This window comes from Lepisma saccharinum, chromosome 2, assembly GCF_977018435.1.
Source record: "Lepisma saccharinum chromosome 2, izLepSacc3.1, whole genome shotgun sequence".
Lineage (NCBI taxonomy): Eukaryota > Metazoa > Arthropoda > Insecta > Zygentoma > Lepismatidae > Lepisma > Lepisma saccharinum.
Window position 1 is genome coordinate 210,030,434 of NC_139230.1, and position 18,134 is coordinate 210,048,567.

The window sequence follows — 18,134 nt, forward strand, 5'->3', positions numbered from 1 at the left end:
GTTGCTGTCCAACTAATGTTGAATTTCGACAAAATTTTTCACTACAGCATATTTCAAAAATTGCATGCATAAACAAAGCCTTGTACAGTCATGGACAATTCTGGGTTGTAACAATTTCATTAACTTTTAATGGGATAGTTACAACCCAGAAGTGTCGTGACTGTACATCCGAGTTTGTCTGGTGTGGTTCCACGTTTCATTGAACAAACTTTTTATACATATCGGACATAGCAGTTCAACATTTGTTCCCTGTTCCACAGATTGCCCAGCCAATTCAATAATTTAACAAACAAAATATACATCTTTTGAAAATCGGGCACGTTTTAGAAGCCTGTTGAGTAAAAATATGCAAGTTACATTATCACACGTAATATTAGTTTGTTATTATTTTTCGTGTTATTTTCTGTTAGTACATTCCAATGTAAAATGGCTAATGCTGTATTTGGAATCTTCTGTTATAAATTTGTCATATGCAACATCCGAAAATAATTGCATCACATGCATTGCGCTCTTATTAATCCGATGTTCCTTGGATGTCCCAGAATAACAAATTTTGTAGTTTATGATGTTTGTCCGATGCAACAACCAACAAAAATGAAATTCATAAATGGAACCTTACACTGCTGCTCCACTGCAAATATGCTGCTAGAATTGTATTACTCTTCTGGCTTACTTTACCTTACTTAATGTAGCAGTGCATAGGAAGGTTTTCTTTCATCTCCCTAACATAATACAGGTTAACACATGTTTACATTGACATTGAACTACGACAAGAATCCAGCGAATCAGGATATATCTATTGAATAATATCATGACAAAGTGGAACAGATATCTGCATTCGTAAACATTAACAAAATTTGACATGTGCATGCTCCCAACCTCAGTTTACTGCTACAGTCACATTGCAATTCACCCTCCCCCCACTCCACCCTATCCATTTAAACTCGTGATAGATGATTATTAATCTGCCATTCAGTGAAGTTAATGTTTAATGGGTAAAAGTCTGTTATATCGGAGACACTTTTCTTCAAATTTATAGGAGAAACTACTTATGGAAATGAGTTTCTGGTGCATTTATCAAACTTCGTGGAGGCATTTTGACACTATGGAATGCTGCACAACAGAAAATAAGCACTTTTGATGTAATAAAGTAGCCTTTTGTGCGAAGCGACAACATTATGTCGTTGTTTCCATTATGAACCTGCAGATGGTGCGAGTGTCGAAAGTCACGCGGTCTCGCGAGAGGAAGAAGTGTTTCCAAACGTGCCTTTTTTTACCAGAATTTTATTTTTTTTATTTTTTTTAACTATGCTTACCTAACCTAACCTTGCCGGAAATGGTTCGTGGGGCTAACGTGAATGGTTTTTGGGGCTATCATGAATGGTTTTTGGGGCTGTCGTGAATGGTTTTTGGGGCTATCCGTCAGTGGTTTTTGGGGCTATCGTGAATGGTTTTTGGGGCTATCGGGAATGGTTTTTGTAGCTATCTGTCAATGGTTTGTGATGACATAATGAACACGAAAGTAGTATTTTTAGGTTAAGAAGGTTGCAACACTGCATGCCTACTCCAAATTGACAAAACACAAGCACGATGCGTGATGATCCACAGCTGTGCACGAAATATTCTATGTTCCGCAATGGAAGAAAGGACCCAAAAGAAGTACTCGTAATGTGAAAAATCAAAGTTATTTTCGTGTAAAAACATAATGGCACCTTGAAATAGGTTCAGCAATACACAATTGGTAAGTATGAACCATTTGAAACTGAAAATATGTGTTAGAAATGTGTCTCCGATATAACAGACATTTACCGTTTAATGTTTGAAATATAGTAACAATAATAATAAAAATAAATAGGTAAATATTTTTGCATAATAATTACTTGCAACAATCAATCCTAAAAGCATACTTTCTTCAGTAACCAACGTTTTTTCTGCCAGCCCTGCTAAATTTTCACTTTTCCTCTACTGATTTATACGAGGGGCATCCAGGTAAGTTGTCGCTCATATGTGCAAAGGTTAAGTTGTTTCATTTAGAGAGAGAAGTGAAGTATGATACAAGTGTTAATGCATTGAAAAATGAGTGCGCTCATGGGTCTTGCAAGCAGAGGGATCCAAACTTCAGTGGAAATATCAACATATTATAATGAGAAAGTCTAAGGAGATTGATAAATTACAAAATTTCTTTTTTCATCAATGGCACTTCACTCAAATCTCATTTAGTCACAACAATCAATTTTTTTATTCACAACTGACTGCATATGAAAAGATTCCTGTAATAAATTTTCCCTAGCTTGTGAATTGTAATAATTTTCCAACTTCACTATTTTGCAGTTTCAAATCATAGAGGAAAAAAAGTAAGTTTCTCTCAAGATAATATTGGTACTTAACACAATCCATACCTGGATCTGTATGTTAGTTTATTATTTACATTTGTAAAAATATGTACTTAGTTTACAATTGTCAGGGAAAAATATAAAATTTGTCCTGGAAAACCTGGAAAAGTCAGGGAATTTAATTTCTGCTTGTCTGTAGCCACCCTGTTTATGTTAAATCATACACCAACTGAAAACAAATTTTGAGAAATTGTGGAAAAAGGAAAACATTTTAGTCTTACAACTTACATCCTTAAAACAGAATAATATTCATAATGGATGAGGTAAACGCAGTGTAGGTATTATGTACATGAACTTTTGTCTTTCCACATTGCAGAATTGGATAGTTTTTTCTGATTAATTTTGAATGTTCACTGCCTTCATCCACTAAGGGTACGCCATCGAACACACACATCTAAGAGATGCCGTACCCTTAGTGAATGAAGGCAGTGAGCCATGAAAATTAATCTGAAGATACTATCCAATTCTGTAATTCGGAAACACAAAAGTTTCATACAGAATACACTATTGTTTCAGATTTACCTTCTGATTATCTGAATAATTCATGAAACAGATCCTGTAGAACTGTAATTGTTTGTATGGTCAGGGTTAAAATACGTGGGTGTACCCAAAAGAAACCGAACTAATTTTTTTGTGAACTTACTTATTCACAATTTAAGTACAAACCTTCAATCCCCTTCAAAGTACTCTCCACTTGCATTAAGACACTTGTCCAGTCTTTGATTCAATTTTTCAAAATATTTTTTAAAGTCTTCTTTTGTGATGCGTGACAGCACCTCCGTCCTTTTTTTTTCTTCACCTCAGCAACATCAGCAAAACGCTTTCCTTTCATTCTAGGAAACAAAAAAAAAGTCGCACGGGGCAAGGTCTGGTGAGTATGGGGGTGAGGAACAGAGGTCATACCATTTTTGGTCAAGAATTGTTGTACAGACAGGGCTGTGTGAGCCGGGTCATTGTCATGATGGAAAAACCAGTCACCCGACTGCCACAAATCAAGCCGCTTCCGTCGCACACTGTTGCGCAATCGTTTCAAAACTTCCAAGTAGAAAGCCTAAAATTCACTGCACTGAACTCCAACTCACTCCCAACAGTTCCACAATTTGTTCAATGGCCCGTCGTCGATCTTCGTTGATGATTTCACGATATGTTCGGGCCGTGGAAGGACAACCAGGTTTTTCATCAATTGACATTTCACCATTTTTGAAACGGGAAAACCACTCAAACACTTGAGTTTTCCCCATAGCATCGTCCTTGTACGCCGTTTTTAACATTTCAAGAGTTTCTGTTCCACTCTTTCCGAGCAAAAAGCAGAATTTCACCACCGCATGCTGTTCCCGAAAATCAGCCATTGCAAAAACGACTATCACATAAAACAGCTGTCACTATAAACTCCGCCAAAACATGTCCTGACCTGCTTCAGCGACGGCACTCGGCTTACGGACTCAGGAAGGTTCGCTCTATGTGCTCCTAGCAGCAAAACGCGGTACTACAAAAGCTCTGCCCACCACAAAATTAGTTCGGTTTCTTTTGGGTACGCCCATGTAAATGTTTGGTGTATTGTTGCGGTTATTTATTTCTAGTGAACTCGGCAGGTTGATGCCCAGTTAAAAGAGTCCATATTATAATTAATGATGCATATGAAAAATAAAGTGCTATACATGTTATGTAACATTCTTCAGTCTTGTGTCGACAGTGTTTTCATTACCAACTTTTTTAAATTTCATAAATGACACAGTTTTTATATTATACTAGCTGATTACCCAGTGTTGCCCGGGTATTTATTTATCCCAATCTCTATTAGACAGGAAAATAATGAATTCTAACTATAGTGCAAAATGAACTTGGAGTTGAACGGCATTGGGAGTGTCACTATTCATCTTAGCGACCCCGTAAACTATGGATTCCACACTATAGATCCACCAAGCTTTCTGAAACCTCGGAAAATATGCGAACTAACCGGCCTCCCCCACCCCCTTCTTTCACCCCCGGTGTTTGCTCTGGCGCTGGTCGGGGAAGGGCCTTCCCACTTCTGCTGTCACAGTGTTGCTAATTTTACTATCTTCAAGAATTCGAGGAGTGTTGTTGATGTGTGTAGACGTGTTTTTGAGTAAGTGTAAAATGTCGAAAGTTGTACACAGCAGTGAGCGAAATTTGCTAGTACAAATCATCGAGAAGTGTGAAGAAGAGAAAAGAGACGGGTGGAATTATCCTCGCGATCAACCCCTAAAGAGAGCAGTATATCTAACGGGACGGTCGGAGTCATTGCTTAAAAAACTGAAAAGAGAGAAAAAAGATTTACAAACCCCTGACCAGAAATTGTCAACTCCTGGTAAACGGAGACGTGCTCGACAGAATAAGATTGTCATTGACGACATGGATAAGTGTATACTGCGAAGGAAAATCCATGAAATGTACATAGTGAAAAGAGAAGTTCCTACAATATTGAAACTTTTAGCTATTGCTAAGGAAGAAATTAATTATCAGGGGGGCCGAGAAACATTACGGAAAATTATGAAACAAATAGGCTTTAAATTTAAAAAATGTAGAAACTCTCGCTTAGCTCTGGTTCAACGAAGCAACATTGTGGTTTGGAGAGCAAGATATCTTCGTGCCATCAACAGATTCCGCAACGAAGGGAGGCCAGTTGTTTACATTGATGAAACTTGGATTCATCCTAATTACAAAGTAAAAAAATGTTGGCAGAGTGAAGATGTGTCAGGTGTCTTCACAAACGACAGTCCAGGGCAGAGACTTATCATAAGTCACGCCAGGGATTCCATGGGGTTTTGTTTCAAGCCCACTTCATATATTTCAGGCCAAAACAACTTCTGGCGATTACCATAACGAAATGAATTCCGAGAACTTCGAGAAGTGGTTGGAACAGAAACTTATTCCGAATCTCCCACCTAGATCTGTCATTATTATGGATAATGTTTCCTACCACTCAATTCAAACCAATAAAGCCCCGAACACAAAAAGTAAGAAACTAGAGATTCAAGAATGGCTATTAAAAAATAACATCACTTTCGATATCGAACAAACAAAGTCAGAATTGTTGCTGAAAGTAAAAAATAATCTTCCCGATCCGGTATATCGAGCTGATACAATTTTGAAAACCCACTGCCACCACGTCCTTCGACTTCCACCATATCACTGCGACTTGAACCCGATCAAGTACATATGGAGCACCATAAAGCGTAGAGTTGCCTCACGAAACCTAAGTTCAAATTTGAGAGAAATAAGGGCTCTTACCAAAAGTGCAATTGACAGTGTTACAGTGCAGGAATGGGATTGTATGTGCCAACATGCCATCCGTTTGGAAAAAGAATACCAGAGGAATGATGGAATTCTCGAAGATGAAGTTGAAACATTGATTATAAACCTGGAATCGGGTTCCGAAAGTAGCAATGTAAATAGCGACAGTGACAGCGAAAGTTCGAATTCGGATCTCTCCAGCATAGACACCTTATAATCTGCATCCAGGCCAACTGGAGGCAAGAACCCAAAAGTACCAGGTATCCAAAAAAGTTCGTGCCGCTGGAACGAAAAGTGAAAGTCAAACGGCATGTGTCAGCAATCCTGTCTTGATGACATCAGAAGTTTACATTCCCGGTAACCGTCAGTCAGTGCAGAGTTGGGAGGCGTGTCGGTCGCATAGACAGCAGGTCTGTAGAAACTACAATCCTGAAGGGACATGTCAGTGTCAAAGGACGTTTTACGGCCGTGTTTACTGTATGAGTTCAAATTTGGCAGCAATGCTGCAGCCGCTGCTCGAAAGATATGCTCCGCGTTTGGAGAGGCATCAGTGAGTGAGCGCACAGCGCGAAAGTGGTTCAGTCGATTTGCATCGGGCGATGAGAACCTCCAGGACAAGCCTCGAGCTGGACGCCCCGCCACTTTCGACGAAGCCCTGCTGAAGGAGCCCATCGAGCGTGATCCACAGCAAACGTGCAAAGAACATGCACGAGGGTTTGGAGTGTCGGAGGAAACCATTCGATTGCATCTGCACAACCTCGGGAAGACTTGGAAGCTCAGTAAGTGGGTTCCTCACGGTTTGTCTGAGGAAAACAAACGGCAGAGGCTCACCATTAGCGCATCATTGCTGTCACGCCACAAGAAAGCCCCATTCCTGAACCAGATATTGACATGTGACGAGAAATGGGTGTTATACAGTAACCGCAAAAGAAAACATCATTGGTCGTCCCCTGGTTGTGTTGCATTGACCCCCAAAGAAAACATTCATGAACAGAAGGTACTGCTCTGTGTTTGGTGGACCAGCGCTGGTGTTGTGCACTTTGAATTGCTAGAGCATGGCAAAACCATCACATCGGAGGTGTACTCGTCCCAGTTGCAAAGGGTTGCAGCTGCACTGCGTCCGAAGCAGCCAGCACTAGTCAACAGGAAAGGAGTAATCCTTCTTCAAGACAACGCTAGACCTCATACGGAGAAAGCGACCAAGGAGGTAATCAACACACTTGGTTGGGAAATTTTACCTCTTCCTCCTTATTCCCCGGACATTGCCCCATCAGACTTTCACTTGTTTTTGGCCATGGATAACCATTTGCGTGAGCAACAGTTCCTAAACCGAGATGATGTCACGCAGGTCATAGGACAATTGTTTTGCTCCTAGGGACCAGAACTTTTACAAATGCGGGATTTATAAGCTTGTATCTCGTTGGGATAATGTAATTGAAGCTGAAGGAGCTTATTTTTCTGAATAAAATACATTTGCCAGAAATTACAGTGTCTTTATTTCTCACTGCAAAATACGGCATGAACTTTTTTGGATACCTGGTAAGTTGCTTTTTTTTTTACATATTTTTTTTATAGTTTGCATACTTTAGCATATTAATCTTATGTGTTTAAATTGTTGATATCCTTCTGCGAGACTTAATATTCGGCCTGCATATTTATTTACTTGTAAACCTTTCACGGCACATGCCCACTTCTAGATTTGGCAACACAGGGGAGAAAACACGTGTTTCTGCCATCCCTTCCCTTGCCCCAGAGTTCCTAAACATTCGACACTAGCACCACTTGTTTCTGGCCAGGGTTTCAAATAAGTTGGTGGATCTATAATATCGGTCATTTTCGCAACACAAAGTCAAGTCAGCCTGAATGTTAGACAACCCGAGAAACAATATCGTCGTGTGGGATTGCATAGAGTCACGGATGTCTGTTTGTGTGGAATTTAATATTGGTTGTTCACGATTATTTTTACATGTCACCCCTTCCCACACCACCCCTAGGGGTGCCAGGGGTGTGTTACCACAAAAATATTATTTCCAGATTGCAAGTGATACATGTACCAAGTTTGGTTGAAATTGCTCCAGGCGTTCAAGAGTTATTCCAGAACAAACATATACACACTCATGCACACACATCCATTTATATATATATATATATACATATATATATATATATATATATATATATATATATATATATATATATAAGCCAAAAGGGCTAAGTAAAAATCAAATAAGGTAAAAGGAAACACTCACCGGACAGTAGGAAAATTCAAAATTTTCGCTAATTTATAGCATCATCGGTGTGAGAAGAAACAGAAGACTGAACCGGAAGTTGGGGTCCTGCAGAGTTGCCAGGTCCCCATTGAAGAAGAAGCGGTGCGTAGAACGAAAAAAACAAAAAAAAAAAACAACAACACTGTTTCGTCACCAGGCTCGTCGTAAACTGTGAGTTTGTAGGATGAGTTGGGAGGGAGGGCAGGAGGGTGGGTGAGGGTTGGGCATTACTGGGTGGCCTTGTTCAGGCCAGGTGGAGTGGTTGCACTCATGGCCGATATATAGGCCCTCTCCCATCTTTTGCGAACAGAGGTGTTGGCTGGTTGGGGTAGGAGGTGGATGATCGCTACCCGGAAGCAGTCGTTGAAACTGATGTTGTGGTGGTTGGTGTGGACGGCGACAGTGAAGTCCAGGTTGTGGGTGGAGGAGCGGTGGTTATTGATGCGGAGGTTGAGGGCCGTTGATGTTTCCCCCAGGTAAAAATCACCACAGATGTTGCAGGTGAGGATGTAGATAAGGTTTGAGGCATGGCAGGTCCCTTTGGGATGGAGGGTAAATTTGCCAGTGGCCGTGTGCACCTGGAGGGTGTCAGAAGTGATGAGGATGGGGCAGGTCTTGCACCTGGGTCGGTTGCATTTATGGGCAGGGGGGTGTTGGATGTGTGGTGAAGGAGTGTTGTGGACCAGGATGTTTTGGAGGTTAGGGGGGCATTTGAAAACCACCCTGGGTTTGTCGGGAAATATGTTTTTGGTTTCGGGATCACTGTGGAGGATTGGGAGAAGAGAGTGCAGTGTGTGCCTGATTTTGTTGAGGTGGGGATGATATTGGGTGATGAGTGCAGGTGGGTTGGTGGCAGCAGGTTTCTTGGTGGTAGTGGTATGTGAGGCAGCTCGTGATATTTGCTTGGTGACCAAGCACCTGCTGCCTGCTGCCACCAACCCACCTGCACTCATCACCCAATATCATCCCCACCTCAACAAAATCAGGCACACACTGCACTCTCTTCTCCCAATCCTCCACAGTGATCCCGAAACCAAAAACATATTTCCCGACAAACCCAGGGTGGTTTTCAAATGCCCCCCTAACCTCCAAAACATCCTGGTCCACAACACTCCTTCACCACACATCCAACACCCCCCTGCCCATAAATGCAACCGACCCAGGTGCAAGACCTGCCCCATCCTCATCACTTCTGACACCCTCCAGGTGCACACGGCCACTGGCAAATTTACCCTCCATCCCAAAGGGACCTGCCATGCCTCAAACCTTATCTACATCCTCACCTGCAACATCTGTGGTGATTTTTACCTGGGGGAAACATCAACGGCCCTCAACCTCCGCATCAATAACCACCGCTCCTCCACCCACAACCTGGACTTCACTGTCGCCGTCCACACCAACCACCACAACATCAGTTTCAACGACTGCTTCCGGGTAGCGATCATCCACCTCCTACCCCAACCAGCCAACACCTCTGTTCGCAAAAGATGGGAGAGGGCCTATATATCGGCCATGAGTGCAACCACTCCACCTGGCCTGAACAAGGCCACCCAGTAATGCCCAACCCTCACCCACCCTCCTGCCCTCCCTCCCAACTCATCCTACAAACTCACAGTTTACGACGAGCCTGGTGACGAAACAGTGTTTTTTTTTTTCGTTCTACGCACCGCTTCTTCTTCAATGGGGACCTGGCAACTCTGCAGGACCCCAACTTCCGGTTCCGTCTTCTGTTTCTTCTCACACCGATGATGCTATAAATTAGCGAAAATTTTGAATTTTCCTATATATATATATATATACGTGTGTATATATATATATATATATATATATATATATATATATATATATATATATATATATATATATATATATATCCATCCTACAGGATTGTAGAGCACTTTCATTGTCTAGATAGCAGGCATTTTCATTATATCTGTTCATGTTCTATTCACATAAAAAGTTTCAGTGTTAGGCATTTCTTAGTATTTGGAATATATATTTTAATTTGTGTCCGGTCACGGAGATCTACTATAACGGCTGGGGATACGTCGGGCTGACCCCCCGACTATTCCACTACTGGTTGAAGATCTCCACGCTTAGAGGTGACGAAGGAAAGCGTGGGAGGGAGACCGGCAGTCGGTAGGTATGCCTAGGCCCTTCATGGGCTGTTGCCCGACGGATTATTATTATTATTATTATTTTAATTTGTGTGATCCATAGACAAGAACAAAATTTACCATTAAATATTTTTCAAAGCAGCATCATGTCACAGACTGCTTTTCCTTGGTCAAGTCCGTGCATGTGGTACTCTTCTATTAAATTACTGTATTATTCGAATGTAGGATACATACATATATGCTTCCAGTTTGTATTTCATATATCACAATATTTTTAACTTCACTTATTTAAAATTTGTAGTATGTGTTACTGTTTATCTTGAGTTTAAACATGCATTGCTATGTAAGAGAAATTAAATGAGTACAGTTTATCAAAATTTAATAATGTTCATTAAACATTCAAATCTTGATTAAGGCATACATTTTGATTTGTTTTGAACAGAGTTTTGTATGAAAGCTAATAAATAGCAATCATTTTTTTCTCTGTAATTTCTACTTCACATTATGCATATTATTGGAATACAGACAAAACTATCAATGGTGTAATAATATGACACAATTTGTTGACTTTATGAGAATTTTAAATATAGATGTTCATATGTTCATAATGTGGCAGAAGAAAGCTATTTAATGTAGTGATCATATTCTTGTGTGATCATCATCCTTCACAGTTTCCTGCCTCCAGCTGGGTCAGCATATAAGTCAAGCCTCTCCATTTTGTTCTGGTCTTCAACCAATCCTCTCTTTCCACAGTGTTCCAATCTTGTCCTCTTCTCCTAACACTCTCCAATATCTGCTCTTTTCACCGACATCTTGGTCTCTCCCTTGGCTTTAGTGCCACTCCTTGTGCATTCTAAGCTGTTACTGGCAGTCTTTCTGAACCCATCCTCTTCATGTGTTCGAGCCATCTCATCTGTGCCTGATCTGTCCTGTCCTGAAGCTTCACCACCCCCACTGTCTGTCGGATCTCCTCATTCCTTATTCTATCCCTTCTAGTCTTCCCCAATACACTCCTTAGAAATTTCATCTCCACTGCCTGCATCTTTCTTTTGTCTCTCTCTCTCTCTCTCTCATTGTCCAAGTCTCTGCTCCATACATAATTATTGGCACATAGTATGTGTTATATATAGACTTGGATTTTAGGTTTTTTTACCTATTTTTTTCATTTACAGGTATGTAAGAAATAGTAAGTTATGTCAGCATTTTGTTAAAAAATGCAACAATTGATGAAGTCTTATAGTGCCTAAAAACCCTATTTTGCTTGTTAGAACCTATTTTAGGTTTATGCACCTAAATCAAGCCTTTTGTTTTTAGATTTTCATATATTTTTAAAGGTTTACAGGATTTTTATGTCACACAGACACATTTACTTTGTTTGGTCACGAAAAAATTTAATGACGAACGTGTTTGAAACATACTCTCTGTCGATTTGCCTTCCTCCAAGTCCTTGGTGATTTTTCAAAGCTCTAAGCTATGAAAAGCTATGGCGGGAGATGGGTGGGTGTTGAGGAGAAGTTTGCAGTCTTCCTGGTTCAGCATTACTCAACTTTCAACTGCACGCTTGATTATCCATTTGCACTTTTTGGTTTGGTCCCTGTCGATGGTCTTGTATGAATCACTGTTTAGTTTTTCATGCATATTTCGGGAATAGTCAGCTTTATCCATGATCACATACTGATTTGTTGCATCTGATTTCATGCACCAACAGTTGTTGGCTTCCAGCCAAGAGTTGAATTTGGTTAGCAATGACCTGATTTTTTGGTGGGTTGGGTGGGATTTGGATGCCTTCTGCAAAATGCCTGCTGTCCACGTATTGCAGGTTGGGTGCAAAACACGCCGCTTTTTCTGCTACACATATGATATCTAGGGTTGGGGGTTCACTGGTTAGTACATTGAATTTTGAGGTTCGTCAAGTTGACAATGTTGTTCATTTGTCCATCATTTGGGTCGTTCAAACTTTCACTCGGCCACTTTCCCCCGATGTGGTGTAGTTTGATGGTGAGGGTCCTTTTTTTGTTTTGTTTTTTCATTTTTTACAGTATGTAGCATGTAATCTATATTTTGGTTAGCATGTTCCCATCTCGCGGGGTTTAGCACTGATATGAGGTAGATTCTTTGTTTATTGCACACGTGCGCCAGTTGTCGAATTTCTGTGTTTGTCCACAATAACAGCTGTAAGTGTTCGCTGTTGTGCATTGTACACAAAGAACCTACCTCATATCAGTGAGGTTTTTTAATCAAGGGGTCCCGGGTTTGATACCCGGTGGAGGCACATAGTGGTTCAGATCCCACTATAAACTGTAGGTCCAGTCCCAATTAGCCTTACTGTGCATCAAGTGGACTTAAAACATCAACTAACACAAACTCACAACTCCACACTTTTTAAACTGTGCTGTTACTGGTGATTTGTTTACAAGTACCAAAGTTTGTCATAAGTTGTATTCATTCAGTGATCATGTATTGATAAAAATGAAATAATTGGAAGTTATTATTTGGTAATATTATTTGTATGATTTATTGTAGTTGTGTGGTCACAAATTAAAGTTGTCGCTAAAAACACCCAACTGGCCAAAGGAAGCAGAAAAGGAAATCCAACTTTGTACAAATAATACAGTTCCATTTTGTGAAGACGTTCCGTTGCCAGTACAGGGAAATGATGATTTCGCAGTGGAGGAACCTGAAGGTAGTGTTTCTTTCTTTGAAGAGTTACTTTCATACATATTATGTGTTTAATGTCTGGTGTTAGATTTGAATCAAAAGTAATGCTGTGAAATGAAAATACTTTTCATGCTTGTACTTCAGACACTTGTTTTGCTTTTACTAGATTTCAATGGGCTTCGATGTGCTCATCTGACAGCATTTTTTGCTAGCCAATATTGTATTGTAGTCTGGGTTTGACAATTTTTTGTAATCTAAAGTAGAGCTGACTCAATTCCCATTCGCTTATAGATTTTAGCCTCCCAGATGGCATAGTTGTAATGTCATCACTAGAGTCACGTATTTATTGCGAATAAATGATCAAGATTTTAGTACAAAAACTGGACACATTTCAGGATCAAAAGCGGTATATAAAATGGCATTTTGGTGTTAAAATGCTGAATGTAATCCAATGTTTGATTTAAAAACTATGCATATTACACAAAATATATTTTTGTCTTCTAATAGCACATTTATTTGTTGTCAAATAACTTTTATTCCTGTGTAAAGGAATTTTTGCTTCTCAAATATTTTCGGCAGAATAAATAAATTTTTCATGATTTGCATAACTCATAGGATAATTCAGACTTCAGAATGTGTTGTCAGTATACGAATGTGTTTCACATTTTGCAGTTCATTTCACATCTTTTCATGACAAAATATGGTAACAAAACATCCTCATACCTTTCAAAAAGCATGAAAAATGAACATCACAGTGTGTTATTTCATATTTCGTGTTTCCATCAAAAACAAAATATGCATGCTTCTAGTCATCACCTTGTGATCAAGATGTCCAGAGTTCGAAACCCAGTGGGCACATGTAGTGGTTCGGCTCCCAGTGCCAATTAGCCTTTCTGTGCATAAAGTGGACTTAAAACAAACTTACAGATTGTGTGGAATGATACCAACTTAAATATTTCATTAATTGTAAATTATTCAGAATAATAATAACTGTTAGAATATAAGTATATCCATTGTAACTATAACATATCTCAATCTACCAGAATTTTGCTTTAAAATATTCTTAGGTTCACATACAAGATAATGAGAATACTAGTGTTGGGTGATATATCGTGATATTAAAAAATATCCAAACGATATATTGTCATGACATTTTGGCGATATATATCATGATGGTGATATATCATCATGATATTTTGGTGATATATATTGTGTCAGCAATATATCATCATGAGATTTGGCAGTATGTTGTCATGATATTTGGCAATATATATCATGTTGGCGATATATTGTCACAATATTTTAGTGATATATATCATCATGATATTTGGTGATATATATCGTGGAGATGATATATTGCCGATATCACGATATGGAAAAAATATTGTATCCTATCATCTGTGACAATATTTTCGTGATGATATATTGCAATATCAAATTTCTGATATCATCCATCCCTAGAGAATACTATCGTATCTGACATTTAATTACAACATCCAATTTGCCACAATATTAGTGCAGAATTAATGAAAATTGTTAGGGATGGGACTGTATTGGCATTGGCCAATATAATCATTTTGGCTTATTAATAAAATTGTCAATATAATACATGTATTCTTAGTTTTGTAAAGTAAATGTCTAAATATAACTTCTTTCTCTAAAGCAAAATCCATTGGCAGCACCTGAATACATACATTAATTAAGAGGTTAATCCATTCAGGTTCATAGGACATTTTAAATTTTATATTGGATTGGTACAAATCAATAAATTTTATATCAGTTCTTTATTAGTATCAGCAAAAATTTAATGGGCCTGCCTGATGATGTTGTGTCACCTTATAGTCAAGTGGTCCCGAGTTCAGTCCCTGGTGGAGACACGTTGCCCACTTTAAACAGCATGTCCAGTCCCAATTTTGCTTCTCTATGTATTTTTTGAAAGAAGGAATCATATTGTTCCATCTGTAGAATATTGCAAATAATCAGGATGTTTGGACTTCACCAGTGTGTTCATTTGCATTTTTATGTCCTCTGTGGGATACCTGGACCCTGGAACACAACACTCACTCATTCCCCCTTCCCTCCCTCCCTCCCTCCCTCTGTCGCTCGCTCCCTCAATCCCCATTATTCTAATTGTTTCTATTTATTTGAACGTTTCTAGATGATGTATATTTATGTACACACACAGCATTAATTGCAATCTAATTTATATTATTGCAATATTTCAGTTGCGTGCAGACTAGAAGAGCTTTCGTATGCTGTGCCCTCTGCTGGCTCATCTGGGAGGTCAACTCCTGTGGATCCATCGTGGGATGATGCTGATAAAGGTGGGCGCTCACCTGCTCGTGCAGCCCCTCCATCTCGTCCACCTCCACCTTCATTCCAAGGGTCACCTGTTGGATCGCCAGCACAGGTCAAGAAAGTACTGCCAAGGGTAAATATTGTTTTTGTATTCCTGTAATGTAAACTAGAGTTCTGCATGTGACCACTTTCACTAACTCGTACTCCTTCGAGTCTCCTACCCTCTAGCATGCTAAGCTTGAACATATACAATGGAATGTCATTTTAATGTGACAATAATCATACACGTATGTGTAAAATATCTGCCTTGGTAGTTTCAGCCTACAATCACCCATTTCATTTTCATACATCACTGTGTATTGGTAGAGGCACATATTTGTGGTAAATAAAAAAGCAAAATATCGGTACAAAAACCGAGTCAATTTCGGGTTCAAAAGCGGTAAATAAAATCTCATATCGGTGTTATAGCGGTGAATAGATCAGAGTTCCTAACGGTAAAAAAAACAAAAAAAAAACATAATGGTAACAGTATTGTATGGGCAAAACAACTCTCACTCTGTTATTTTGGCATTGTTAACATTCATACTTACATATCCTGCATTGCGAAAGATTCTTGAAGGTTGCCTTTTGCATTTTTCACATTAACAGTAATTATTGTTCTTGCTTTCTTCGCTTCTGTAACACACAATATGGCGTGCTCTGCCTGAGTTGCATTGTGCATCATCAGTGGGTATGCAGTGTTTCCAACCTTCTTCACTGAAAATTACCTACTATGAATGGATTTTTTTTTTCAATTTTAACTATGCTTGCCTAACCTAACCTCACTGGAAATAGTTCGTGGAGCTATCCGCGAATGGTATGTGGGGCTACCCCAGAAACCATTCATGGATAGCCCCACGAACCATTTCCGGTTAGGTTAGGTTCAGTTAGGCAAGCATAGTTAAGGTGAACATAATTTAAAAAACTTGTTCCAAAACAACGAAAACAATGGCATGGTTGGAAACACTGACAGGGAGTTACATCATGAAACGTACGCACCAACCGGTACACATAGAGGAAGCAAATAAGAGGAACATCTATTGTGCGTCTGAGACATATTTTTCTTGAAAAACACATGAATACCTGGTAACGCAGATTCCACGACAAAAGAAAACACCTCCACGGACCTTCAACATGCTACAGAAACTCATTTCCGTAAGTAGTTTCCCCTGTAAAAATAAAGAAATACGTTGTGCCCATACGACACTTACCAAAATAACTTCATTTAATATTCAAAATGAAATTGGTCATGCTCAGAGTTACATATCTGAATTGCCCATGCTAAGCGTTAGTTATTAAAACTTCCCAGATTAAAAAAAAAAGTACAGAATATATTATTCAAAATGAAATTGTCCATGCAAAGTTTATTTGTCTAAAAAAATATAATATTTATTATTCACCATAAAATTTGTCCACATTAACAGTTACATAAAGAAAATTTCTTTATATTTAAGAAACACTACATTTATTACAAAGTAAAAGTATGGCTAACAGGTATACGAGAGCCTCCTGGATGTAAAAAAAATTCATTCACTATTCACAAAATAATTTGTGGTAACATATAAAATCATTCAAATTATTTAACAAAAGAAAAATAAACATTTCCCAGAATAAAATTTGTCCACATTAATAGTTACAAAAAAAGCATCTTTGACAGGGAAAAAACATGCATATATTGCTCACAATAAAATTGTTGATCCTAATGGAGATCTTGGGTGAAATAAAGTGATGTGAAAAGCTCCAGGTTTTCTGGCTTCAAAGTTGTCCGCCTATCTGAATGTACACACCCATATGCAGAAAATGCACGTTCACAATCGACATTGGAGACAGGTACCCAAATGGCCCTTATGGAGGCAAAAGCAAATTCTGGATGATCATCCGTAAGTGCCTTCAGGATGTCTATTGTTTCCACATTGTGCCCTGCCTGTACATCTTTAACGCTATTTTGCAAAGCTGCATAGCCACTAAGAAAATTCTCTTTTTTTACATTACTGAAGAATGGAACTTTTTTGGAGAGCATTGCTAAGTTATCATCTACCTTACTTATCGAAATTGACCTTTTATCAAACAACTTGCCAAGAGTTAATATATAGGTCTTGGCTGGGTCATTTAAAATCAACTGCAAGAGTTTGCCTCTACATTTTTCTGATGTAAGGCATAACTTGTGTTTTACCGATGCACTTTTTGTTGTGTTTAGTCTACCTAAACACTCCACAAGCCTGTCAGAGAAAATACCTTCTGCTAATTGACCAAATTGTGACACTAGATCCTGTAGTTGGTGGTGTAGTTTATGAACATATGGATATTCCGAACCTTCAAGTGTAGTTATAAGTTTAAAATTCACAGCACAATGGTCTACCACAAAAAATGCCTGGCACTGTATTACTGTGGCAACATCAGTGTCCTTGGAAAGGTGTTTGAAGTATTCTGCACTAGGACTGTTTTCACAATAGGAACTAAAAAATTCCACAATATGTGTTAGATATTCACATGCATAGCATACAGAACCATACCATGAATTCCACCTGGTTAACACAGGAGATGGAAATAATTTTTCTTCCTTCTCACCATCTGGATATTTCTTCCTCAGAAACTCTAGGTACGCATGTTTCCTTTTTCTGGTGTTCAGGAACGATGATTTCGTTTTTGCAATGAACTCATTAAGTTCTGTCAAGTTGGCAGGCCAGAAGTTCCCAACAATATTTAACTTGTGGGCCCAACATTGCACATGCAACAAATCCTCGGAAATTATCACTTTTAAAGTATCTACACATTTTGTCATGTACCGAGCAGAATCACTAACAACACACACAATGTTATCGTATGCAATTTCATATTTCTGCAATATGTCCAAAATAGCCCTTGAACATTGAGTTGCATTAGCATTGCTCAACACTTTTATACCCGCAACATACAGTTTTGTCGATGTTGCCAAGAACACCTTAAAAAGAACTACGAAAACACATCTTCCATTCCTGTCTGTTGTTTCGTCACAGAGAATAGCAACAGGAACATCCTTCATGTTTTCCTTGATACCTTGTTCATATTCAGCATGGAGTTTTGGAACATACGTCTGCCTCAAAACTCTTGCTTGTGGTAAGTCA

General features: G+C 39.0%; 1 protein-coding gene across 2 annotated transcripts in view; it reads left to right on the forward strand.

Moving 5' to 3' along the window:
* Positions 1-18,134, forward strand: part of Synj (synaptojanin) — a 107,709-nt gene that overhangs the window by 71,990 nt on the left and 17,585 nt on the right. For both annotated transcript variants that reach the window (XM_083117936.1, XM_083117937.1), the window contains exons 19-20: positions 12,559-12,718; positions 14,919-15,124. In XM_083117936.1, the coding sequence (XP_082974062.1) occupies positions 12,559-12,718; positions 14,919-15,124 (366 nt within the window). The remainder of the gene's footprint in view (positions 1-12,558; positions 12,719-14,918; positions 15,125-18,134) is intronic.